The sequence below is a fragment of the Egretta garzetta genome, unplaced genomic scaffold (assembly GCF_000687185.1).
Source record: "Egretta garzetta isolate BGI_Z169 unplaced genomic scaffold, ASM68718v1 scaffold56, whole genome shotgun sequence".
Lineage (NCBI taxonomy): Eukaryota > Metazoa > Chordata > Aves > Pelecaniformes > Ardeidae > Egretta > Egretta garzetta.
Window position 1 is genome coordinate 11,444,363 of NW_009260182.1, and position 26,939 is coordinate 11,471,301.

Consider the following 26,939-nt stretch of genomic DNA (forward strand, 5'->3'; position numbering starts at 1 on the left):
TGGGCGGCTTTCGGGGCGTGAGAACGGTTTCGGAAGCCCTGTCGGACCCACACGGGCCGGTTCTCGGTGTGGTTTTGCTCCGTGGAGCCCCACAAAGCGCTAATCCTCGCTGTCGTGGTCTGCTGTTACCTACCTTTTACTCCTGCTTCTCCTGTAGTTTGAGAGCTTTAATAAAGGGGCAGTGTTTTGTGGGGGTCTTTTCTCTTTGTTAGGGGTGTTCAGCGTACAGTATATGCAAATACTCCTCGCAATTGGTTTTACAAGGAAGAGTAGGTTTGAAGCCAATTGTACTTACTCTCAGGTTTTTTCCCCAAGCAGAGGTCGCAAAGCCCCAAAGACAGAGTCAAGGTGGGAAGAGTGTTTTGCAGTGGAGCACGCATAGCGCCCTTTTTCCAGCCGGGACGGCTCCTCAAACCACATTCTAGATCCCATGCTCCCCTCAGACCCTGCCAGAGTAGTTTGTTTATACCAAAATGAGCACTTGAGTCTGGTTTGGGCCACATCCGGGCTGTGAGCAGGGGTGAGCACAGACCTGTGTGCTGGCAGATAAAGGGAAGGGTGGGAGTGACGCTTGTGAGGAGGTAGCAAGATTAGGGCTGAGGTCAGGAGCCACGGGTTGGGATTTTGTGTGCAGGATTGTTTTGCCTTTTTTTTTTTTCAACTGTCTTTTTTTGTGCAGCTGCATGTTTTGATCAGGAGTCTGCATGAACCATGCTGTGTCCGTTTCACTAGTTTGCATTTATCCTAGTGGAGAGGGTTCAAGGAGGTGCCTTTTCTGGATGCAAATACCTCCCGTGAATGCAGTGCTGGGGAGTCCACAGTGCCTTGTATTGACATCAACAGTTGATACCTCCTCTATCTGCTGTCAGCTGTGTACGGTGTTTGTACGTTTACTGGGTTTAAGTTGCTGGTTTTTAGGAGCCCTAAGTTAGTGGGCTTGGTTCTGTCTCCAATTGCTTCACAATTATCTAAGATGTTGGGATTACTTAAATGACAGTGATTTAAACGTATCCTAAAGTATATTGGTACTTGTTTTGGTTTTGTGGTTTCAGTTTGTTTTGTTGTTTGGGGGGAAGAAAAAGTTCAAAGTTGGTGCAACAGACAAAACACACTGAACCATTTAAGTTATGTAGTTTTCAAGTTCATGTTTTGATAAAATATTTGGTATTTACCTTACTATATTACTTAAAAGCATTTTGAGTTTCTGACAGATTCCATCGAAGCGAAGATTTTATTAAAGGGTTTATCAAATATTGAAAGTAGTTATTATAAATTTTCTCAACAATTTTGCGTGTCCATGTCTGCATATGCCTCTTAAAATCTACTAGCTTGGGCACAAAGCTTTGGTATCTTCCCCTCTTCCATTACAGTGAAATGTTAAGTACATTTTCCTTATTTGGGATCGTTGTTTGGCTTTTTTTTTTTTTTTGTAGAGAAGGGGAGAAATAGGCCTTGAAATTTCACAACATTAAGCAGGTGTCTGTTTACACTGTCCTTCCAAAACAGAAAGATTGATTTATGGATGAGATTATTTGATAGAGTTCATTTTTGGTTTACCTGAAAGTCGGGTCATCTTGGTGCCATCCTAAGGCATCAGGTCAGTAATTGTTCTGTCCTGGTCTCTAAGATTGCCAACCCGCGCTGCTGGAGCTGCTGATGTCAAACCCAACTTGGGTACAGTACCTGCCCATCCTGCTGTTGCCTTTGAAGAAGGAGTCACCTAGAAATGTCAGGTCATCAGTTGTGGGTTGTGCTCTTTTTGACTCTGAATTTAGCTTTGAGTGATTCAGAGGAATGGCTGAAGCTGTGAAGTTTTCCTGTTGGAGGAGCAGCCTCTCTGGACCGAGTCCTTACCCATGCCTGCCCTTATATTCACAGCCACGGCTTTCCAAAAGCCAGTCATCAACTTCTGAGCACCCTACAGAGTAACTTAGTTGGAGTAGCTTTTCTTGCATCTTTTGTTTTTGACTCATTCCCATAATGAGTTGGGAGTTGATTACCCAGTACGTCTACTTTCCTGGGGCCCATCATCCAAGGGCAATCTCCTTTTATTCAAGCTTTTCTCTTCTTGCCTGTTTTGATACTTCATCTGGCTCACATTGACTTTCATGCACATTGTGTTGGCTTGGACTTTCTCCTGTTTTGAGTGTGAAGGAAGTTCTCACTGTTAATCTGGGAAGCATTGCTTTTGCCATTTAAAATATTCCTGGATTACCATGATATTTTTAAAATTTAGAGGCCATGTATTTATTTGCTGCACACTCATAATGTATTCAGCCTTTTTTAAAGACCACATAAGCTTCATTAATAAAAGTAGTGCCAGGCTTGCTGTTAGAACCACCTCAGCTAGGTGACCTGTATCTGAACTGTGGGTTATGATGGGACTGTGCTGGGAGGGCTTCGCACCATTGCTGCTCTTTCGCCAGTGCACGAGGCCCACTTACACCAGACACTGCAGACATCTGCTGTACTTTTGCTTGGTAACTGATAGTTTTTGTCTCTCATGGGAAATAGAAAACATAAATATATTCAAATATATTCGTATGAGAGAGCTATGCCTTCTTCAGAGTTCATGAATGGAAGGAACATTACATTATTAAAGCAAGGAAAAAGGGTACAGTTTATAATAATTAATAAAAATAATTAAAAAAAAATCTTTAAAACCAATCCTTCACCGTCACTGTGAGAAGGCAGTGTTTTACATACTCTGCACGATACCGATCAGTTGTTGATGTCAGTAGAGGATAGTGTTGACTCTCCAGCATAGCATTTCTGGAAGGCATTTGCATCCAGAGAAGGCACCTCATCAAAGTCATCCTGAAGAGATGTGTCTTTTTTGCAGATTTTGTTTTGCTCAGGTTTTTGTCTGAGGAGGAATATGATTGTAGGTAATGTAGGAAACAGCAACGCTGAAGCAAATAAACTGGTTTTCTAACCCAGTTTCTTTTCTCATCCACAGTCTGAATTACCAGTTAGGAAGAATGCATTGAACCTTTCCCTGTGCAGACGTGTAATAACCATCCCTCTTATTTTTAGCTCAGTTGTGTAAATGTTTTGGTTGTGTAAATGCTTTTTTTGGTGTCGGTGACTGTTTATGCAGTTCCCAGTTCTGGCTGTTCTCTTGTGCTGTCCCTCCAGCTGGCTGGTGTAGCTGGTTGGGGGGCTCTGGACGAACTGTCAGGAAACTTATCTGGGTTAAAATAATCTTTTTTGGGTAGGATCCTGTGTAGCTTGGGTGAGTTGTTAGATTTGGTTCATGCGTACTTTCACAACTGTAACTGAGCAACTGGAAGGAAGGTACCAGAGTAGGAGTGAGGGAGAGGAGATGGGATCTACTTAAGCTATTACTTCTGCTGAAAGAATTGGACATTAACTGTGCCTTGAAAAATGGAAGTGATAGATCTGGGCATCAGTCAGTGCTTGATCATTGGTTGGCATTAAGATATGGGATATTTTGGTTTTCTTATATGTGTTAATTTGACATTGTAGTCCCAAAGTGTGTGGGGGGGGAAAAAAGCTTTCATTTCATGGTAGGAATGTGCTGATTAGATGGTATATTTTTGCAGGCATATTGTTATTTTGTATTTTAGTTACCATTTCAATCAGCTTTCCAGCTACCAATGTAAGATCTAATGATCTAAAATACTGTACCGCAGCCCAAGAAACTTTCGTTCTTGTCTCTGTTTGTTTATAATAAGGGCACATGGGTTGCTCTCCTCCAGTCCTCTGGAAGAATAGCTCCTGGGGAAAATACTCACCTTTTTCTTATATAAGGGAGATTGTTTGAAAGTAAAGACAAAACATGTTTATTGTACTTTTGGTTATCTGCATCTATGTGAAGATTAAGTATGGGGACATCTGTGTATAAATTATTTATAAAGTGTTCTTTTGACAGACTGATGATTTTCTTTGCCCTGTGTTACTTGGAATGTACTCTGCATTGTCTGTTGAATTTGATTTGGTTGAGACATATGTGAGAATTTGCACTTGTTTGCTTGCTCTCTGTCTTTCTCTCTTTTGTTTATGCATGATGGACAGTGCTGATTTCTAATTACGCTGTGTCCGTATTACATTAGCAGGTATATTGACTGTGTTGTCTATTATTTTCAGGCACGTGGCCATGGAGGCTATGATTCTGATTTTAGTGATGAGGAGAATGGAGAGAAATCTGTGCAGAAGACTAAAAGGTAATGTAGTACAGAATTAATACTTTGCATTACATATTTTGTGCAAATGGCCTATTACTGTGTATAGAAGATTTTGCTGTGGTATGTGAAGTCTGGTGTTGAAGTAGTTTTTGAAAAATCAGGCTCTTTGATTCCTGCATCTCATGGCAAGCTTGCCAAAGCATGTCATCTCCCAGGGGCAGCTGATTAAGATCCGTTCTGCCATGTCCATCTGGTGTCTGTATGCCCCTCAGTTCTCAGAGCAGTGCATTTCATTTTTCTGAGCATTAATATCAGCTGCTGGGGTTTGGCTGCGCTGCTCAGTTCGCTGTGATCCATCAGGACACATGGAACTGCTAAGAGAGTTAAGGCAAAAAAGGCCAAGTGGCAGCAGGCTTTGTAGCTACAAAATACCTTCTTGGAGGAAGTGAAGAACTGATGCTACTTGTTTATTAATTAATTTGTGAAGAGGCCTGGGAATTGATGAATTGTGTTGTCCTTGAAGTGTAACTACACAGCTCTTATTTGAGATCACCTTTGCCAAGTCTTTCAGTGGTTCGCACAGTTAGTGACCTTGAATTTTGTAGTCTGATCTCATTATATTCTTAAGATTTTTATTTATTTATGTATTTATTTTGCTTTGGCACCATAGTCCTTGAACACTTTCTGCGCTGTACTAAACATTTTGCCTCCATTATGCATATATTTTTCTTAGCTTTTCCTGTCTCTCCCTTGCTCTGTTATTGGACTTTATTTAAGAAGGCTTTCTGGAAACTTTCCTAGGACTCTTGCATATTTTCCATTGTAGTAAAACTGAAAGAATGGGTTTTGTAGGGTCTGACTGCATTCTGGGAAAAAATTTAATGTTCTAATCACTGGAATAATAGCAGGCATTGTGCTGTTTCATTTATTTTATAAATATAGCTGTTCTTCATTAAAACAGTGACTGGTTTTGTTCAGTTTTCGTTTTCTTTAAATGGCCATTACGCATTATACCATTGGACTTTCTAGGTGGAATATTAACTAACCATCAGGAGCCTTTCAAAAATATCGTCATTACCCTTGTTCTGGCACACCACTGCTGATTCCCAGTAGGGCTCTTTTGTGGGTTCACTGTATATGTATATATCCCTTTCTTTCTCTATGACAATATTTGTTTCCACTTTAAGGAAAATAGTAGTCTTTAAGTTTTATGCATAATCCTGTTTTATGGAGTCTCCTTATGGGAATTTTGTGTCTACAGATCCTTTTGAACAAACGATACCCTTAGTTTCTAGAGTCCTATATGCCATAGCTTGAAATATAAATTCCCTGGCTTGCTTTCTACAGGTTTCTGACTTCCGTTCTTTCTGCCAGCTGATAATTACGGAAAAATCTTTTCTTTACCTCTATTGAGGAATGAAATTAGCTAAATATACCTTTTACTAGCTAAAGTGCATCACTTTATTGCTTTTTATTACTTTGTTGAATTCTGAAAGTATTTTTAGCTGCTCACTGACAAGTATGGTTCACAACACAGTACTTCAGTTTTAAATTAGCGATTCTTGTGATTACACGGAGAGGCAGAGCTGTTTAATGAGGTGTTGAGACATTAGCATGAAAGGATGGGATCGGGTTACTAGCAGTCACTCTTATTCAGTGAATGTACTGTCCTTCCTGCTACTTGGCTGTGTAGCTGAGATTTATAGAGGGCTTTAAATGTCGAGTGAAGCTGAGGAGTCTTCAGCATTTTTTCATTGTGGTTCTCTAGTGATAATATTGATCAAAATACGTATCACAAATTGCTGTTTTAAGCCATTTTCTTTAAATGCTAACTTGTAAGCAAATGCCTTTCTGATTTTGTTCTGCAAATAAAGTCTAAGCTGCTGTTGGTTCTGAAGTCTGGTTTTATTGGTGTAGAAACTAGCAATATAACAGTTTTTGTCACTCAAATTAGTGCAAAGTTTAGGTTATGGAAATTTTATTGCTTATGAAAAGTTCTTGACTAACTTTTTTTTCCTTTTTGCCCCCTACCTTTAGTATAAAGGAAGATGGTCTCCTGATAAAGCCATTCCAAAAAACAAAACAAGGCAATGTCGTTCACAGACAATTCGCAGCTGAAGAATGGGATAGGTATCTTTTATCTTTTGTTTTTGTGCGGTGTTTTTCCCTTAACATAGAGAGAGCTTTCACTCAAACGTATTTTTTATTGACAGGGAAGAAGCAAGAAAAAGAAGATTTCACTTGATAGCGATGGATGCCGTATCCTTCTATTTCATTTTTCTTCAAGCTTGAAGATGGGGTGCAGGTTATCCATTATGATGAAATACTGGGGTTTCCCAGTTGTCACAGCAGTTGATAGTGCAGCACCAGAAACTGAGTCATTCTTCAAGTCAGCTGCTATTTGTTGCTGAGATGTCTCTGAGAATGCCTCTACTGAGTAGAGGCATTTCCACATTCTTCCTATATGCTCATTTGTCCTGTTTGGAACAAAATTATTATACAGTGAATTTTATTTAGACTGGCACAAAGGCACATTACTTTTTCAGTTGAGTTTATGCAGAACATAATTCTATATAAGGCCTCTATTATCTGTGGACAAATACATTTCTACTGGAAATTTAAGAATGCATTAGTTTATTCAAAAGTGTATTCAAAACAGACTTATCTCCAGTAATATCTTCTACAGATGCTCTAATGTAAGCCTGTTTAATATCATGTGCAGTTTTATTTTAGGTTTTTTTAAAATCTCTTAATCATATTTTATGCATAATTTGTAACTATTTTTATAACCACTACCTTATTTAGACTACAACCTTTCTCCTTTTATTTATTTTTCACCTGGGGCAGTCATTACGTGTTTTGACTGAGAGTATCTGAAATACCATCAGTTCGTTGTTTGTTTAAATAGCTGTTCTTCAGCAGTAACAGTTAATAAATAGGAAAGTAAAGACTAATTGAATATGGGAAGACTTACTTAAATCTGGAAACCCCAGTAAACAGAAAGTAACTTCTCCTAACCTGCTTAGAATTTGGCCAGGCACTACAAAAACCATCGCATGCCTGTAAAGGGGACATATCTTAGTCCCACTGATGTTGTAGACTGTCATTTGCCACAGAGAAGTCTGTGTATTCTGGAATGACTACAAGATTCATTGTGTGGAGACTTTCATGAGTTTCTGCTAATGTTTTTGAGTGGTTCCTATTTAAAACCTTTACTGTTACACAGTTTTAACACCTAATAACTCAAATGGCAGCACAAAATAGTATGTTGTGTTAAATGTGTTCAATTATGCCTATTAAACCTTCTGCACTTGCTTCTCTACTCCTTTTATTTGTGGTGGAAAATTAAAAAAAAGACACATACCAAAGTTAAATTAACTTTTGGGGGGCCTTTTGAAAATAAAACATTTTCTCAATAAAATTCTAATGCACGTCAAAATAGTAGGTTGCTACAAATTATTCACACTGATGCAGTAGTTGTCAGGATATGTACCAGGGAATAATGCGTTTCCTAATTTGCTGCTTCAGAAGTACCAGACAAGTTAATTGAAAATATTTTTAAGTAGCCATATATAATGTTTTTATTTGTGAAGATGCTTATTTTCTGAATAAGTAATTACATATTTTTGCTCAAATTATGGTACAAAACATGTTTCAAATCCTATCTCTGAGGCCGAAATTTTCTAAAAAAAGCATTACATATTTTCCCCTGATTTTCTTCTCCAAACTAAAGCAGATAACTTTTATTTGTATGTTGATGGTAAAATGTAATAAATTGTTCCATTTTAGTAGCCAGACTATTTTTATAATACAAAAGTACAAACCTGTTTTAAACCAAAACTGCAATACTAAGAAGCTGTTGTCTAAATTACAGCTGAAAAAATGAATCCAGTTTCTATGTAGAGAGCATCTTTGATGAAGGAAGACAATTTTATAAAGGTCTGGCAACTGAATGATGTTTTAAAGATGAAATTACCTTGAATTCCTGTATTTAGAAAGTAGCTTTTGTTATTAAGTAAAAATTGCTAATTAATTCCTTCCTTTCTGGAAATCACTGAACTGTTTTTGAGGAGAAAACTTCTTCCTGTTAAGTTTTTATTATTTTTTTCATTTCAAACTATGGTGAAACAAAAGAAGATAAGTTCTGAAACATTCCTTAATTTCTTTATTCAGTATGAGAGACATAAAAAGCTTGTGAATGACTACATTTTATACTATGGTGGCAAAATAGAGGACTTCCGACGTTCTGGGTAAGTGCCATTAGCAATCTTTCCCCACATGCCCCCAAAGCTCCCCTGTTACATAAAGTTATTAAATATATATTATAGCTTTGGGGGGAGAGCGGGATGCGGCTGTGTATGAATTTACTAATTCTTTTGGTCACAAATAGTAACTACAGTAATTGCAAATATCCAAACCACAGAATTGCCTTGTTTCATTTTGCGCCATTATTTTTATAGAAGAACTTAAGTGAGCTGAATTATTCTTGTTTTGTTATGTAAAAGGAAATATGACAGGTGAGCCTTAATTGAGGGTACATTGAGAAATATCTGGCAGTACCTTCAAAGTAACAATCCAAAATGCTTTGAAATGTGCAGAATTGCTATCCATTGTCCAGAATAATGATAGCCGCCTTTAGAGCTATCTGTAACTGCCTTCTAACATTAATGTCTTCAATAAAAAGTATAAAAAGTATTTTCAGACAGGATCAAGTCATCCACAGTTTCAGTGGCCACTTTCCACTGTGGATTTTTCATTCGGGAAAAGGTGTGCCAGGGAATACATTTTATATTCCGTAGGAATATATTCCTTTATGCGGTGAGGTGGAGACCACAACTGTGAAATGTTGATATTTACCAAATTATTATTTGACTGATGTTTCATTTTAATATTGCATTGTACTAAAAAAAAGTGTCCTTTTATAGAGCAAACGACAAGACGGATCTTGATGTTATTAGAGAAAACCATAGATTCCTGTGGAATGAAGATGATGAAGCAGACATGAATTGGTACCTGGAACTATTACAGAACATGTTGTTTTTAGATCACTTGTACTAAATTTGTGGTGTCCCCTACTAATGAAGATTACTGTGCATACTTTGTGATCATTCTTTGATCTTTAATGCATTTAAAAATGAAAGATCTTTAGGAGGTCTTTCTTGTTGTAATATTGCTCAGTGGCAAAATTAATTGATGACAGAACTAAGAAATATTTGTGCATTCTCTGAGATCCAAATGAAGGAAGCCTAGTTTGAAAAAATACAGTTTAATTTCTGCTGTAGATGTATGTTAGATGTAGTTTCCCAGTTTTATGGAAATTACCCGTTAGCTCGATGAGTGTATTGCTGTTGCATTTCTAGCCCTGCAACTTGTGTTTTTCATATGAAACAACAATTCCTTGTCTTGCTAATGACATTACAATGTAAAATGAATTGTGTCATATTCTGTATTTAATAAAAAATAATACATTTTCTTATAGGGAGAAAAGGCTTGCAAAGAAGTATTACGATAAATTGTTCAAAGAATATTGTATAGCAGATCTCAGTAGATACAAAGAGAATAAGGTACGTTTCATTATTGTAAATAATCTTGGTTTTAAAGCATGTCTTTTTTAAAAAATTGCCTTATGATTGTGGATATGTTGTGAAAACAGAATGTTATTACCCCTTCCCTAGAAAGAGAGTTGTGAGAACTTGTCAAGTTATTTAATAAGCAGCAGCAGTTTGAATTCAAGCATTGTCACTGCCCCAAAAATGTGCTTCTGTGGGAATAGGAGCATTTCTGTCAGATGGTGTTTTATGAAGAGGTACATTGTGTGTAAGAAAGGCAGAAAATGCAGAGAGGTTAAGGAGAGAAGGCTAGAGAGGTTTGCCTGGAGAGAAGCACTAGATGAAGCCTAAAAACACCCTGGGAATGTTACTGTTAAAAAAAAAAAAAAAAAATCTAAAAAGAGTTTTGTACTTGAATGCTGGCAGAAACCATTTTGGAAATGTCTGTTCTAAAGCAGCGTCTTTTTTGCTGGTTGTACTTCTCTGTTTATGGAAAGAGGATTTGTGTGTCCCTTGTAAATAAATAGAGTTTCTTAAGAGAAACAGTCCAATTCCAGCACCAGTTTTTCTTCTTAACTGGAACAGCCTTTGTCGTTTCCAAGTTTTTGACTGAGTAACCTCTTAGTCAAAAAGAATACATGAATTTTCTGTTGTGATTTTGCAAAGAGTGTTGCTGAACTCAGATGCGTCTTAGTGTTGTTAGCACATAGTAACAACCCAGCTCTGCAAGCAGTGTCTATATAAAGTTCTTTAAGGCTATTTATAGTATTGAAAGTCACATTCACTGGTAAATATTTGCAAGGACTGGGCTTAAACTCAAATATTAGGCAGAAAAGATGACAGCCTTCTAAAGAAAATTAGAAGAGAAAAATGCAGAAATTAGATTAAAATTAGTAAAAAGTAAAATGCTGAAGATGTCTTCCCTCCTTTTTTTTGAGTAAATTCGATTTTATTTTCCTGTAGCTGTTTCATATTCCTCCATCTCTGCCCTGCCCCCCAACTGATTTTTCCCTTGAGCATGCTTACAGATTTTGCTTCTTTCACTACCGTGCCAAGTTTCCATATGTTTGCTATCTTTTGTGGGAAACTGTTCTGCCCCAGTTCCCTTTTTTTTTTTTTTTTTGTGTGTGTGTGTGTGTGTGTGTGTGTGTGTTGTTTGAACAGTGTTTCCCTGTCAGACTTGAAAGTGGATGTCCTAACTTTGAGGTCACTCTGAATTCCTGTTCGTGCTCATAAGTCATTACCTATATTTTTGGAATTGCCATGTCAGCATAACTCTGCTGTATCATGTAATTTGTTCTCTTACGTTATACTTTCTGTTCTCAAATATGTTCTGACTATGTGAGAGTCCTTTCTTAGAAATTACTAGAAAAATAGAAAAAAAGAGATTTTTCTCAATTATTGATTTATCCATGCCCATGTTTGGTACAGAAGGATGTCACAGCAGGTTTTTTTCTTGGAAGTCAGAAATAGGCTGCTGATCCCGTTCACACCAATGGAATACAGTCTGTGCTTTCAGATTTTTCCTGTCTTGATTCTTTTTCTGCACTTCCAGAAACTGGAAGTTGGGTATCTTTAGCCCCTCGTGCCTTCTGCTTTGCAGTGCTGGTGCTGTGAGACATGCAGGGTGGGTAAGAAGCTTCTCAGCTGGCCAACTTTTCATATGATAGTTGTTGATGCTTTATATGGTGATGCTTCATCTTGGTATCAGAAAGAAATTTTTTAAAATGAGAACATTAATTCACTGGAACAACCTCCCCAGCAACATGGTGGAGGCCACATCACTGGAGGTTTTCAAGGTACGATTGCACAGGGTGCTGGATAGTCTCATCTAGGCTTCTTTCCCACGAAAGGTTGGACCAGTTGATCTTTCAAGGTCCTTTCCAACCTGGGCTGTTCTGTGATTCTATGATTCTATATTCTGCTAGGTGGTGTCAAAGTAAAGTTGGAGATCATTTTTCTGTGATGTTTTACATATATATATATGTTGCATAGCACATGCATACTCATCTGTCTTTTCCCAACTGTAATTGTTTTGCTACTAGCCAAAATCTTCTAGCCAGCTAATTGTTCTAAAGACCTCTGCATAGAGATTGTAGCTCAGATCTCATTTAGAACTTCTCCTCTGAGAAAAGCCACTGTTTTCCTAAGTATTGGATAATGACAAGGAGCAGTTTCATGGGTGGGCCTCCCTTGAAGTCTGAAAAATAAGCAGAGCACCTTGTCAAAGACTGAAGCTCAACAGTGAGGAGCCCCAGTGACATACAAACCCCCGAGGCCACAGCTTCCCTCCAGTTGCCTTTTCAGGCTGTTTTACTCACATACGTGCATTCATACACACAGAGATGGCTGGGACTCTCCTGGTCCCATAGCAGACCCCCCTGTGCTCTCATCCTTAGAGATGCGTAGGTACTCATACCCAGAGCTGGCCAGTGGAGACCCACTCACCCTCCTTGCTTCCAAGCAACTTCACCTAGCTGATGGCTAGCCTGGCTTGATCTTCACTGGTGCTCACTCACTCACTTGCGCACCTGCACTCATCTTGGCTGCTGGCACCGCAGACAAATGGGACCCTGTGACCCACGATCCCACTTTTCTTTGTGTAGTTAGGTCATATAATCTTTTCCTTCTCTTTTAATGGGAAACGCCAAGGTGACCTTCTGGTGTGAGGCTACTTAGAGACACACTGGAAGAGTGTGCTCTGACAGCTCTTGCTTGTGATGGGTCTGTTACTCCTTAAATTTTCCCTAGATCAGAATTTTTTGGGTCAAGGTTGTCTTTGAATCTTCAGTACATCTTGTCTGCAAGCTTTGAGGCTGATAAATGACTGTCTGCATTGTCAGATAGTTTAGTTCTATTGTCAGTTTTGCAATGCAGTAAGGGAGAGTGCTCTGCATGTAAGTTTTACTTTGATACGTGTTGGACTAGAAATGTTCTCTTCTCTTTGTTGTCTTATTGTCCTAGAAAGGTTTGTATTTGCTGTCTCTGTGCTTTCTTTTGTAGCTTAACAGATTGGAAATGTCTCCTGTTTGCTAAGAAATGAAATCTCTCTGACACCTGGTCATTAAATAGAATACTTTTTATTCTTTTGGTTTTATTTCCAGATAATTTTCAGATTTCTAGGCCAACTGTCTTCCACTTGGTAATGTTAATATGTTCACTTTTGTCATTGTTTCTCAGCATGGAGGCTTTCCTGTGAAAATAAAAATATTTAAAACATCTATAGTATTTTTCCACAGCATTGTCTAAATTCATACATTTCTTTTTTCCTGAAAGAGGTGACTTTTGACATGTTTTTTGTTACTGCAGCTAATGCATGTTACACAAGCAGCCCATATTTAATTTGAGAATGTTACTGTTTACGGATATTAAACCATCTTTCACATTTTCAAAACTATCGTTTCTTATTAAGTTAGCCATTTGATACTCTTGTAAGGCATCTGGTTTGGAGTTGTTCTACTTGGTCTTGGTCTGCCTTGTAGAAATAGCTCATTTAGGATCTTGTTGAACTCATTTAACAAAGAAGATGAGGCAGAATAAAATGCTGTCTGCTGACAGTGCTTTTGCATTCCTTAATATTGCAGGCTGACTATACAAGAACCTACTCTAATTTTTAATTTCCCTATATAGTTTAATCTGTTCCTGGTATTTTAGCTTAGTTAGAGGAATTCAATTCTATTTACTTTGTATTTTGTTGTTTCTTCTTAGCCTTGGTTACTTTCTGTCATTTTCCACTAGTGGGTGGAAGAATAGTTGGCAAAAATGAATGTGGATGAGGACAACTTTTGTCCTAGGTATGCTGCAAGTGGTTCTGGCTCCCTCCTTTCTTTTATTTTGCTTATTTTTCTTGATATCATTACAGAAATGCCCTGTAGGGATGTAATCTGATTTATATCTTATTGAGTCAAATTCAGACCGTGAGAGAAAATTTGTATAGAAGTCTACTTCAGTAGCAAAAGTGAGCATGAATAACGTGGTGATTGGTGAAGTAGCAGATAGACTATGAAAAAGCAAACATGCAGATAAGGTTGAATTGTTTTTTACTCTTTATTGCCAGCAGCACACAGGTGCAAAATTGGTGCCAAAATACTGTTGATGTTTAATCATAAACTTGCAGCATTTTTCAATTATATCACAAGCTTTCAGAATTAGAATATCCTGTAAAGTAGCAAATATCCTTTGTAAGAGCAAAAACAATTACTATCACTCTTTGGATCAACTGATTTCCGTCATGAACTCCACATTTACAGATGTATTTTACATTCTGTTTCCACTGAACTGTTCAGCACAGTTCTTGGTTTTTACAATTGATTAATTTTTGTTTGACTGAAGCATGAGTGGTACAATGGTGCTGTAGACCACAATGCAGATTTGTAGAGTAAGCCGAGCACAACCTGATCCAGTCTTAGCAAACTGTCATCATACACAGTGTGTTGGCAGAACCTTGATCATCTTCTGTGATTTTTTTACCAGTGAAACCAGTAGGTGAGAAAACATTGTTTGTGTTACAATACCAATTTAAAAATTAGTGGACTGATTTAAAGAGGCAAATATTTTGTTGATTTACAAATTTTTAGTTTTCTTAGATATCTTCTGTGTAATTTATTGACTTGGGGAACATCAGTGCCGACAAAAGATTTGGCTACTGATGTCTTTCTGCTCAGTTTCTTCAGCTTTGTTGGTAAGATGGAAAGCGTTTATGTGAGAGTATGGCACGTCCTTAAAAGCCAAAACTTCTGTTTCCCTGTTTTTTTCTGATGTTCCTTCAACCACATACCACTTCATGCATGAGAACTCCATGCTGTTGCCCTTCAGATAAAGAATTATGGTTTATTAAAAAAAATCAACAGCATTAAAGACTAAACACAGCAATAGATACCTGTGCTTCTGTACAGTGTTTAAAATTAGATTAAAAACATTGAAAATCAATCCAGTGTATTACAGAATTTATGCCACTGCATCTACAAAATGCACATTTGTGTGGGTTCAGCCTATGAGTGTGCCAAGAAAGGTTTATATTCCAAAGGATGCTTTGGAACTCAGGTGCCAAAGATGGGCTTTGCAGCCATTTTTGTAGCTCTTTGATTTTTAACCCTTCTTCCCTCTCTTCCCTCCCCATCTTTTAACAGAAGTTCAGAGCCTTCTGTGCTTTGCTTACAGAGCAGCAATTTCACCTTGTTCTCATCCTGTGTTCATAAATTTTAAATGGAAATAGAAGATAGCCCTTTTTGGAGAAGTTGTATGCCTCTGAGTTTTATCCCCTTTTTCTACTTGTTAGTGAAAATAAAATTGTTTTTCCCAGGCTGTTCTCACTCCCCTCCATCTTCAGTCTTTTCACTTGGCTACTTGCCATTTTGAGGGGATGAAGCAGATTCTGCTGGAAAACAAATATAGTAGATGGGCTATCTACATGTGAATTTTCTAGGCAATGTAAAGAGAAATACAACTTCGTTGTTGGTTTGGCTGTTTTTTTGTCTTGGTCTTTAGGATGCAAGAGGTGATCCATTGATATGTGCTAATACGACTTTTCAGTATTCTAGTGGTCTTCTCAGTTTGTAGTGTGGACAAAATTGCACTGAAGTATCCAATAAAGTCAGACTATCCTAATTTCCTATTTGTTCTTCTGCCTGCTATGAAGCCTTGTAGAAAGTTCCAGTTCAGTACTGGACAGCATCTAATGGAATTTGAATTGCATGTGTAAATGGGAATCCTTCTGGTGGGCAGAGGCAGAGAGATATTTTTAATAGAGAAAGAAATTATATGTTACCAACCAGAACTGAATGGATGAACCATGTGCAGACATCAGTCAACTGAAATTAGTCTTTCCATTACTGAATATGTTGACTATTCACAATTTAATTTTGGTTCTTATCTTAACAGTTTGGATTTAGATGGCGCCACGAGAAAGAAGTAATTTCAGGAAAAGGTAGTGCTGTCTTTCATTATATATTATGTTTCTCCTTGATGCTTTTCTTGCTGCTTTTTCACATAATTTCATTAGACAGTATTTGACAATACTGTTAAGTTTATCAGATAATAATGGACAATAAATTGACCTAACTTCTAACTTTGATGATTTATGGCACGTAACTCTATAGAGTGCATGCTGATCTGCATATATTAAAATTAAGACAACATACGGTTTATTTTCACAAGGTCAGATTTGCAATGAACACCAACATAATGCATTTGATATTGTAGAATTCATGGATATGATTTTTAGCTGCTTTTCTCCAGTAGTTCTATGTTACCTCATCAGTCTTTGATACCTTTAATTGAAGTCTCTCAATACTTTTCCTCAGGAAATAATTTTCTGAACAGTTTCTCCAATGCTGTTTTGCAAAATTTTAACTTTAATTTAAAAGTTCGATGTGTGCTGTCTGTTTTAGGCTAAATTGGCTTTGAAAGCTTCAGTGGGAATGGTTGTCATGTCTCCCAATCCTGTTTCTAAATCAGTAGCTTATTCTGGCTGCTTCTGTGTATGAGTTCTTACCAATGTGTTATTGGGACTTTGCACAGTGGTCCCCGTTCCGTGGCCTCGGTGCACGGACTTTTTCCAGTAGCTAAACAAGCAAGAAAATGATGTGAATGTATTGCTCTTCCTGTGGGTAGATCTTCATGCACATGTACAGTTTTCAGAAGTTGTGCATGCACACGCAAGAAAATTGCATGGAGTGATACTGTTGATCAGAACAGTTCTGTAAACGGCTCTATTTGTTATAATATATTACAAGAAGTTAGAAATGCACTGGTTTTTAAAAAAATTATATCTTATTTCACAGGAGGACGTGTGAACATAAATGGTGGGGTTTTTTAAGTTACAAAGGTTAAAGCTCCTAAAGGTAGTTGTAGTAATATGTTGCATTCAGCACTACACGTTATATTAACAGATAGTTAAATTTGATATAGTTATGTGCTTTCTTGAATGCTTTAAAAAGATAATTAACATTTAATGAGAAATTAGTAATTTATGCATAATTGTGTCTTCATGGGGAAAAGGAATTTAAAGATGCATTGTACTTTTAGTAGCTGGTACTCCGTACTTAAAAATATGGGAGAAAGTGCAGAATTACATGTTTCAAGCTTTTTAATGAAATCCTAATGGAAAGCAATTGGAACATAAGAATTGAGCAATAGTATCTTTCACCACTAAGGGGCGCAAGAATTCAACCTTATGTATTAGATGCTCTTTCCAAGTGCCATTTCAAATGATCATTTAAAAAAAGGTGTGAATCTTTAATGCCTTTCTTTTGCTATTTTTAAGTATAAATCAGTAATATAAATTGCTTTAGTGAAATGCACTCTCCATTTTTTCACTGTTTCATTGAATTAAGGCTTCACTTTTAGCATAGTAGTGTCTGTCTTAGCCTATTTTTTATATGTATAAGTACACTTATAATATGCTTCACCTTATTTAAAAAAATGTTCTTTCAAACCTGTTTCCAGTTATTTTTCCTCAGTAATTTCCTCCATGGAAAATAGCCAGGGTATCAATACCTGGATAGTGCACCATGTATCCACGCACTGATCTGGTACATCTAAGTTCTGATCAAAATGCATTAAAATCAGTGGTTTGGATCTCTAGATTTCCTTAGTATATTTAATTTTCAGTATTTCATTTAGCTTGTAGTACTTACATTTTCCACCTGTCCTGCTCTTCTGCAAGAAGCAGAAGGTGCTAATAGTTTTTGAAAGCATACATTTAACAGCCAGATTATAGGTGTTATAATTCTGAACGTGAAGGCAATAACTTCCCTGAAGCTCATAGCAAGGTGACAAAATTTCAGATGGGAATGGAATTTTGGACATACCTTTTTCTTGCTAATTAAATTAGGTAACTGTCCACTCAGCAAGCTGGTTTCTGTGTCTTCCTTTCTTGAACATCTAACTGTGGGAAAAGTCATGTTTCAAGTACTGAATAGTCTGGTCTATAGTTCCTTTGATTTGGGTTCTCCATATACATGATGGGGATTTTCAAAAATAGGCTTTTTAAAGCTTTTCTGACATTCAGATATACTAGAGTGATAAAAGCTACTGGAAAAGGCTTCAGAATGAGTGGAATTCTGTATTCAAGTCCAGGTTTGAATATGTGTTGCAGGGATTGCAATGTGAAAGGAGGGTGAGAGAAGCCTGGCTGTTTATACATGTGTGCGGCATGGAGCAGGGATCTACTGAAAAAAAAACCCACCATGATGAAAATACTTAGATCATTGTAAGTGTGTAAGGCCACAGAATTATGGTGGTTTACACATTCAAGTTCCAGTTTGCCTAAGAATTCATTGCTTGCCTTAGCAATCTGAAGATACTGTTCCGACTGTATTCTTGGGAACATATCTGTTTTCACGTACAAAATGTAGAATATCCAAAATGGATTTTACATACTGTAGAGAGCAGCTAATGATAAATAAAATTCATGTATCTTTCTTTTTGCTCTTCCTGGTTTTCTGTGTTTGTTTTGGGATTTTTTTCAGAAGATGTGAAGAGTCTAGTTAAGTTCCAAAAAGTTTTATATAGTATGAATTTTTCCTTGTAGATTTTTACTTCTTTATAACGGATATAAATTGTTCCTGATGACACAGGATACTGATAGCCATACCTTATATAGAGTTAAACGTATTTAATGTATATTAATTTGATAATTCTTTTTTAATGCGAATCCTGGGGGTTTTTTTTGCCTCAAGTGTTAGCATTGCAAGTGGTTTTACATTACAGAACTGAAGTATCTGAGGACACTGCCAATCCATTAGTTAGCAGCTTAAGCAGAATGTTCTGAGGTTAATCGTTCACCAACAGTCTTGCTTGTGAGCCTATTAATACACCGCCAGCTCTGCATGCAAATCAGTCTTCTGCAGAGGGAATATATGTATCTTTATTACTGCAGTATTGGGTGCCCAGTAGGGTAAATAACATTGATTATGTGCAAATTGTTTTAAAATTAGTGTTATGTTTAACATAATAAATCCAAGGAAGCTTTCAAAGCTGCCATATAGTGTCTTACAGAGCTGGATTTCCTTTTCTTAAAAGAAAAGTAAAGTGTTTATGGAAAGTCATTAGAATACAAATTGTATATCCAGAATATCAGGTAAACTAGTCAGGTAATAAGAACATGGGCATCTTAATTTTATACATACATGATACTTTGAATAGTTTGATGTCATTAAAGATGAATGTCTGAATTGCACCTCCTGACCCATCAGTCTCTGCTAAGTAAGTAATCATTTAAGATATAGAATGTATCCTAGTGACATTAATTTCTTCAGAGTTCATCATTAGGCTTATTATTTCATACCATATGCCTTTATCTATACATTTTAAACACAGCTCATGTTCTTTCTTTGCAAATATGCAATATTAGACAGATATGATTGATTGCTTTGTCATTATCTGTTATTGTTTCCTTAATCTAGATGTTACTTTTAGATTTGGGCTTTTTTATTTGGAAGAAATGGAAAACAAAAAGCAAAAACTGAGCAAAATGGGACATAACAACACCAAACCTATGCTTGGTAATCATTGAACCATGGTTTGCTGTTTTTGACCTCTTTAAAGGTCAGTTTTCCTGTGGAAATAAGCACTGTGATGAGAAAGAAGGCCTGAAGAGCTGGGAGGTGAATTTTGGTTACGTTGAACATGGTGAAAAGAGGAATGCACTTGTGAAATTGAGTAAGTCAGCCCTTCAAGAATATGTACACTCAAAAAAAGGCAAATACTTTGTGCTTTAAAAGCTATGGAGTGAGACCCAATGATTATTATATTAGTTCATGCAAAATGGAAAATGCTGAATAGGAATTAATTTTGTTAAATTAATTACAGGTAGTATGATGGTCTTGATTTAGAGAGAACAGCTGTTGTTGTGTATGACAAAGTTGTTTTAGTCTTAGCACTTCATGCTGTATAATTGGTGGTGCCATAAAATTAGAATCACTGATTATAAGCTGGTTTGGATACAAGCATGTCTGGTTTTAACGGACAATACTGCATTGCAAGGAGGGTTTCATCATTGTCATTGCTTAATCAGTTACATGGCTTAGGAGTCCTTAGGGCTTTGGACCAGACAACTTCTTGCATGCCTTCAGCTCTACTAATTTTATTTTTAATACCTGTGTTTTCTTCCAAAAACTTTAATTAAAACACTTCCTTTTCTAGTCTTGTCTCTTGAGTGGGATTTTCTTATTCAGTATGATGTACGTTTTGATATGTTCATCAGATAATTAAACTTACCACAGTCACTTACACAGTTGCTTTGTGTAAAACAAGCTAATGGTGGTTTTTTCTTTTGTGCACAAGACACTCCATGTGGCAGCACTTGGTCTCTGGCAAAGCTCTAAGAGACTTACGGGTCTTCAGTATAATTATAGGACAATTTGGTCTGTCCACAAAGATCCATAAAATGGGATATTTGCATGTGATAAGCACTGATACTTCTTTATGAAGATTTGCTAGTGCTAAACCTGTGATCTTTCTCCAGGTTCAGTAAAATCTGGTTTTGTGCTGAAGACCTTTATCATAGTGTTTTTCTCAATCCTGGCTGCAATTACACTGTAACTTCCGTTTTGAAGGAAAAGCTATTGAAATTGGAAGATAGTGTTCTATCTAGTTTTGTATATCTATTAGTTAGTTTATCAAATACATGGGTGTAATGTTCTCATTCTCTCTTTTTCAGGAACATGTCCAGAATGTTCCTACAAACTAAACTTTCATCACCGGTAATGAAATATTTTGAAAATTCGGGGGCTGAATTATTGATAGATTACAGCTATAATCAACAACAAATAGGGGGAAAACTTCAGCTAGATGATAAGGAACTTCATTTATGCTGAAATAGATTCTGTGTTGGAATTCTTATAAAGTCACTGGCTTGACACTGTTGAGAGTTAGATATTGTGCTAATGAAAGTACAAAACCCCTCAAACTGGAGGAATCCCATCCCCATGCCCACAAAAGTTTCCTTTTCTTAATTTCAGCCTAGTGTTTACTTTTCTTTTCTGAAAGTTTATGCAAACCAGCCTTTTCTTATTTTCCCTCTGGCTGTGTTTAAGAGATGGAATGCTTTTCCTTTTCTTAAAAATAGTGGGTTTGTATGTGAATCAATTGACTGAGCTTTGAAATTATGGAGCTGAGTATTTGTCCTTTGAGAATCATTAATAGGAGAGAAAAATAGTAATTTTTGAACCTATAAAATGCATGCATTAAGATTTAATTTGGTTTTTATTATTGTCTATGACCTTACTGAATTCCACAACTGTTGATACTCAGTTTTTATGATTTTCTGAATCACGATATGTCATTAGCTTAGTTGCACGGCTCAGTAACTAAGCTGTACAATTACCTGAAAAGCATGTGAAAGGGATTCCTTTGAGCTAGGAAATTATGATTTCTTTTTTAAAGTAATGTAAATCAAAGCTACGTCTAGATGGATATATCCAAGATAGTTAATTAATCCATTTTAAAAGTTAATTCATATTCAGTTTCATTAAAGCACTGTGTAGGCACATATTAAGGAGGATTAACTATCTGAGATCAGTTTGATTTGTCTTGCTTCTTTTTAGAACTGAAATTGTAAAACCACTTGAATTCAGAACAAGCATGGTGAAACATTTTCTCTTTGTCAACTGCAAAGTAATACGTACTTTAAAACAATTTTAGTGACTTCTTTGTGCAAAGAAGCAGGAAAAAGTTAGCCTATGTTCACACAATAAGTCTGTATAAGGTAATGCTGAAAGTAAAATACACGGGTTGTTGGTATGCAGCAGATTCTTAGGCTTTAGAGTCTTCTATCTTAGGTTTTGTGCTATCAAATATGAAAATATATTTTAAAACCTGTAGTAACTGTATTTTTCTCATTCCATATATAAAAAATTGTTTGCTAAAAGAAAAAATAAGATTTCAATGTCAATAAGAATTTGGCATGCTGTAAAGTTATTTTCTGTATTTAATCTTTGATTGCCAATTCACAGCTTTTGTTGCCTGCATCAATGTCATTTTAGCAGCTTTAGCACTTCCTGTCCTTTGTTTTTAGCTATAGAGCTCTAGTGTTTCTGTAATACTTTTCATTGTAACTAAATTAATTTTTTCTACTTTAAGTAGTGATAAGTTTCAGAAAAAATGGTAACTGTTTGACTGAATTAAATACTTCAAGATTTACTGTTGCTTGAGGAGTACATATAATAGAGATGTACGTTCATTTTTTTAAAGGAGGAAAGAAGTCAAAGCACGCAAGAAAAGAGGCACAGCTGCACCAAACTCTAAAGAGCCCAAAATTAAGAAGACAAAATTATCCTCTTCAGCAAAAAAGAAGTCCAAAAAAAAGACCCATAAAGGTAAATTTAAATTTTAGACCTTCAATTTTTAAAATATTCAAATGTTAGTTGAATCTTAGTTTTGCTATAGCTACATATGTATAGATATAGATATATATAACTGTGTATAAATACAGATACGTAACTTTTTTGACTGTGTAACACAGGTAGTCAAAAAGATGAATTTCTTAGGTAGAATGTCTTAGGTGCACAAAATAGATAAATTTGGAGGGAAAAAAAAGATAAATTTCTTCTGTTTTACAGGAGAGGGAGAGCCTTTTGAAAAATATGCATTGCAAGGAAAATTTGTCCAAGAATTGGATATTGTATACCAGAAGGGGTTGTGAAGTATTTAATTCCTTGAGGCTTTGGTGTTGAAAGCCTTTTGGAAATGTTAGATAACCTTTTTACACCACAGATCTTGGGATAATGTATTAGAGCTCAAAGTGGTGACCTTTGAACTCGTGCAAATCTTTTTTCTTCAGTGTTTGCTTGCTTGGTTTGAACGTATGGTGCGTGCATGTGCACATGTTTATAAGTAATATATTGTGATAGAAATATCCTTGTAAACAATTTAAGATAAAGGATAAAACCAAGATAAGGTTTTTTAAATAGTGTTTCTTTTCAGATCAGGTTTCTTCAGAAGATTCAGACAGTTCTGATCAAGGTAAAGTATTTTAATATCTTCTGCTTTTTATGGTTCTGTAATGTATTATTTTGTGGTCATTTGTTATTGGTCTTAGTTTCATTTCCTGTCTGTTTAAATGTTTTATAAGGTGATAATAATGCTGGGTGAAAACGAGATATGAAGGGTCAAAATAATTAATTACAAATTCTTGGAGAAAAACTGTAAGGAATTTTAATGAGGAAATCTTTTACGTTTAAGTAAGGAATAAACGTGTGGGCAGATAACAGAATGGAAATAATCAGAAAAATGAGAGGTCAGGTTGTTCCAGAAGAGAGTAGAGGGTGCAGCAGAGATACATTGTTGTTAATTGCCTGGGTCCAGGTATGCAAATATGTGCTGTGTGATGTGTAAAGAAAGTATTTTTCTGATATAATAACTACTACATCTCCTTTCCAGGAAGTTTACTAATATGTACTCTGCTAAAAAAAATCAATAGATTTTAAATAAATCGTAGGCTTTAACTAAAGTCTTTTCCAGCTACCACCTGTAGTATCTCCGAGACCTACTTGTGGCTGGATGGACGCAGAACCTCAGTGACTCTTTGGGCACTGGTTGTCGCTGTATCTCAGTAATTCCAGCCCCCAGTTCCTTTTTTGATGAAACAAGCCCCGTCATGCCAATTCTTGCTGCAGACTGTCTAAGAAGGGATTGAGTCTTTCTGCTGATTGCTCTGCTGTGCTATACAGTTTTAGCAATGTCCTTGGCACCTGCGTTTTCCCAGCTAGATAGAGGAAGACCTGAAGCAGCTTACTTGTGACTCTGACCTAAGTCTCTGTTTGGTCAGGAAAGCTCTATTGGAAGATTGGGGTTTTTTTAGGTCAGGGCATATTTCTGATAATGAGATATTTTTTTGTTTGTTTGTTTTCACTGCTTCTGTATACTTAGACAAAGCAGTTATGCAGTAATCCGTGTTTTCTGACAATTTCATCGATAAGATACAATTGATAAAATTGTGATTTCAAATAGAAGTAAAGTAACTGATCCATTTAATATCATGAGTTGAAACTGTACCGTAATTCTGGGTTTGTGATTGTAAACCCTTAATTTTAGGAACAAAGCGCTATGCTGCTATTGTGTCAAGATCAGCATTTTGACATGATTGTTCTTAAGTTTGGCCAAAATGTTAGTATTGAATATATATATAGTATGTAAAGTATTGAATAATATTTATGCAAAGTTAAGTGTTCTTTTTATCCTCATGGTTACAATTAAATGTTACTCCTAGCATTATACCATCTAAATTAAAAAAAAGATAAATTATTTTAAAATTTATTTCATAAGCACTTTAAATTTTTTAACAGATTCAGATAACAGCGATGCACAAGATGGTCCTTCAGATGCTGACTTTTGGAAAGGTCCTCTACAAGAAGCAGATGAAAAATCACGGTTAGTTTGATATAGTGAGCTTGTAGCTAGTGAAACATACTGTGACCATTCAGAACTGAAAAGGCAGAGACTTTTTCCTTGAGTGTTTTAATAAATATTCTGACATTTAAAATTATGTCAGATCTCCTTACATGTAGTGAACCTAAGTATGTTTTTTTGAAGAGGAGACATACACAGCACTGTAGGGGAAACCTTTGTCAAGCCACTACCATGCCACTGCTGTCTTAGCCCCTACCATACCATTAACTGCCTTAGAAGTAAAAGGATTTCCTAACAGTCAGTTCACTTCTGATGCACAGAAGGGGAAATGTGAAGGGTATTGGAATGTACTGTATAAATCAAAATGGTCTATACCAGCTACAGATTCTAATCGGAAGTCTGCTGAATCTTTTTTGTACAAAGATAATCTCCTAGGTACAGATCCAAAGCAGAACTTTTTTTGACTTTTTTTTTTTTTTTTTTTTAACAGGGAGGAGGAGTTTGATGAGTATTTTCAAGACTTGTTTCTCTGAAACTTGAAGTTGATGTAGGCTGATTTTCTTCATGAATTGTCAAGATGAAAGTCTGGAAATCCAGTCATAATTGGGGACCAGAGACACCTTTCTGCCAGCATACCTTTTCTACAGTCACTCATATGGACCATCTCAGTAGGTTATCTTTGTGAAAGGCTTCATGTCTAAAAACCTTCTTTTAATTGTGGTAGGCTGTATACTCAGGAAATAAGAGAAGTAATTTTTTCAGATCACTGCAAAAGATACATGGCACCCAAACTTAATAGTAGGAAGGATATAAACAACCAAGAACATCATTTATTGACATTTCATTAAGGAAGTTAGCCGCTTTTTATGTTATCCCAAACTTCAGTTATTGTCATATTTTTGTAAAGGGGCATTTTGGAAAATTGTGTTATTAGTTTAAAGCCATACACTTTAATATATTTGTATTTCTAATTTATTAAAAAAGTTATTAGCCTTAAATGTATTGGTCATGTAGACTTTAATATTGAGGTATTAGTCTCTGTAAGTATTTTCAAATGCTATTGGAGAAGTTCAGTTTTTATCAAATATGTATTTTGTTTGAATTAAGTAAATCATATCTGAAATGTCTCCCCTACACCTTAGAGAAGTTTAGTTCATTGTGACTTTATTTTAGATTTTAGTTATACCATGATGTGACTGATAATTCCACTTACAAAAATCTGGTTCTTTGGTGAAATTTTTGATGTAAAAAATAAAGTGTGTGGCTTTCTACTGGAGAAGTACATGTGACTTGTATGTTATCTATGGTTTCTGATCTCCTTAACATTGACTGAATGTTAATCCTTCTTTAAAGTGTAATCCTAAATATACAAGTAAAGAACGTATATTGCTTGAGAAACTTACTGGATTCATCTTGCTCTTCAAACTGCAACACAGCTTTAAACATTCTTTATTTTATGTTTCCAAAGAAACAATCTGCACATGAATAGTTACAGTGGCTATTTTCTTTGTCGGATCAAAATTACTTTGGATATAAAGGACAAACTTTTTTTAATTAAATGTTGATGTTAATGTGAGGAAAGTTAATGTTGTATAAAATATATTTTTGATAAGTACTTCCCACTGTAGATATATTTATAGAAAGTATTTATAATAAGTATTCGATGTGGAAAATGTAAGAGCAGAGATGATTGCAGTGTATTTATGAACATTTTACATGCACTCATATGAGTAAGTTGTGAACTCTATTTACAAGTATTACTTAACATAATTACATTTTAAAGTTTGTACTTACATAATAGATGACAGTACAAGGACATATTTAGGGTGTCCTTGAGGAAGAAATAAACGTGGCCTTGCGTGAAGGCTTCTTTAGGTAAGAAGGTGGATTTAAAGGTTAATTCTCTGTCATCTTGCAAGCTTGGTTGAGAGTCAAATCCAGTCTGCAGCAATCTGCTTACATGTATGTAACTTGCCCAAAGGGGCTTTTGTCAAATGTGCTGCTATATTTGTTGCTTCAAGTATTGTATATTATGTGTTCTGGATAACTAACTCCTCTTTGGGTCTTCAAAATACAGTTATGAAATGGTGCAGTATACATGTTAAATACATAATTTAATACAGCTTGAATAAAATGACATGATTAAACAACCTTGACATAGCTTGCTTTAGTATCTGCATTTAATACAGAAAATCATACATGATACCCAATTTTATGTCATAACTCAGTTTGCATAAAATATTTGGCCTGTTTAGAAATAAGGATGTAATAAGTGGGATTTTTTTTGTGGATTACTTTAATTTTGGGTGATAGTTGTACACAGTATCTATGATCGCAGAGCATTGTTAGAAAGGTATATATTATGGCAAATCATTCAGTCATGTTCCCTAATCTGTGGATGCTGAGGGCCCTTCAGAGAGAATAAAAAAAAAAAAGTATGGTCTGCTTTCTTTAAAGGGGGAAGAAAAGCGGAAGGATTGAGTCTGCATGTCAAACTTTTTGGTTGCAGGAATTACATCTGACATCCATCTCCTCTTAGATTTGGAAATTGTTCCAGTGAATACTCAGATCTGTACATAATATACTAGCTGTTTTCCTTCCTTCATCTGCAGGAAGAGCCAGCTTTGTGAGACCTGAGTAGAAGGTATGGAGTGGAGTCTGTCATTCTTCAAGAACAGAAGGTTTTGGTAGGGAGATCGTTGTTTATGAAGAGCTAATTTGTGTGCAGTCTGTCGTCTTGGTTGTAGAAGGGGAGGTAATGTGAATTCTGATGTGCTCTGCTTCTGCTGTCCTCTCCTTCCCAAGATTAAATTGGTGCTAGTTCATTGGTTTTCAAATACTTTCATTTACTGCATTTTGAAAAGGGTGCATTGGGAGTACATGAGCCTTC

At 36.1% G+C, this 26,939-nt stretch overlaps 2 protein-coding genes across 3 annotated transcripts in view; one reads left to right on the top strand and one right to left on the bottom strand.

Moving 5' to 3' along the window:
- LGI1 (leucine rich glioma inactivated 1) overlaps positions 1–4,123 on the bottom strand; it is a 35,732-nt gene extending 31,609 nt beyond the window's left edge. For both annotated transcript variants that reach the window (XM_035897390.1, XM_009642077.2), the window contains exon 1: positions 296–4,123. The gene's annotated coding sequence lies outside the window, so the exon portion shown is untranslated. The remainder of the gene's footprint in view (positions 1–295) is intronic.
- LOC104129057 (protein FRA10AC1) lies at positions 4,048–25,246 on the top strand (the record flags this gene model as incomplete). Its single annotated transcript, XM_035897411.1, has 13 exons — positions 4,048–4,187; positions 6,186–6,278; positions 6,362–6,407; positions 8,322–8,398; positions 9,074–9,157; positions 9,628–9,712; positions 15,578–15,623; positions 19,247–19,360; positions 20,361–20,403; positions 21,893–22,017; positions 22,625–22,663; positions 23,986–24,070; positions 24,540–25,246. Coding segments are annotated over 13 exons (1,020 nt in total), but the record flags the coding sequence as incomplete, so codon positions are not given.
- Positions 25,247–26,939: the final 1,693 nt, after the last annotated feature.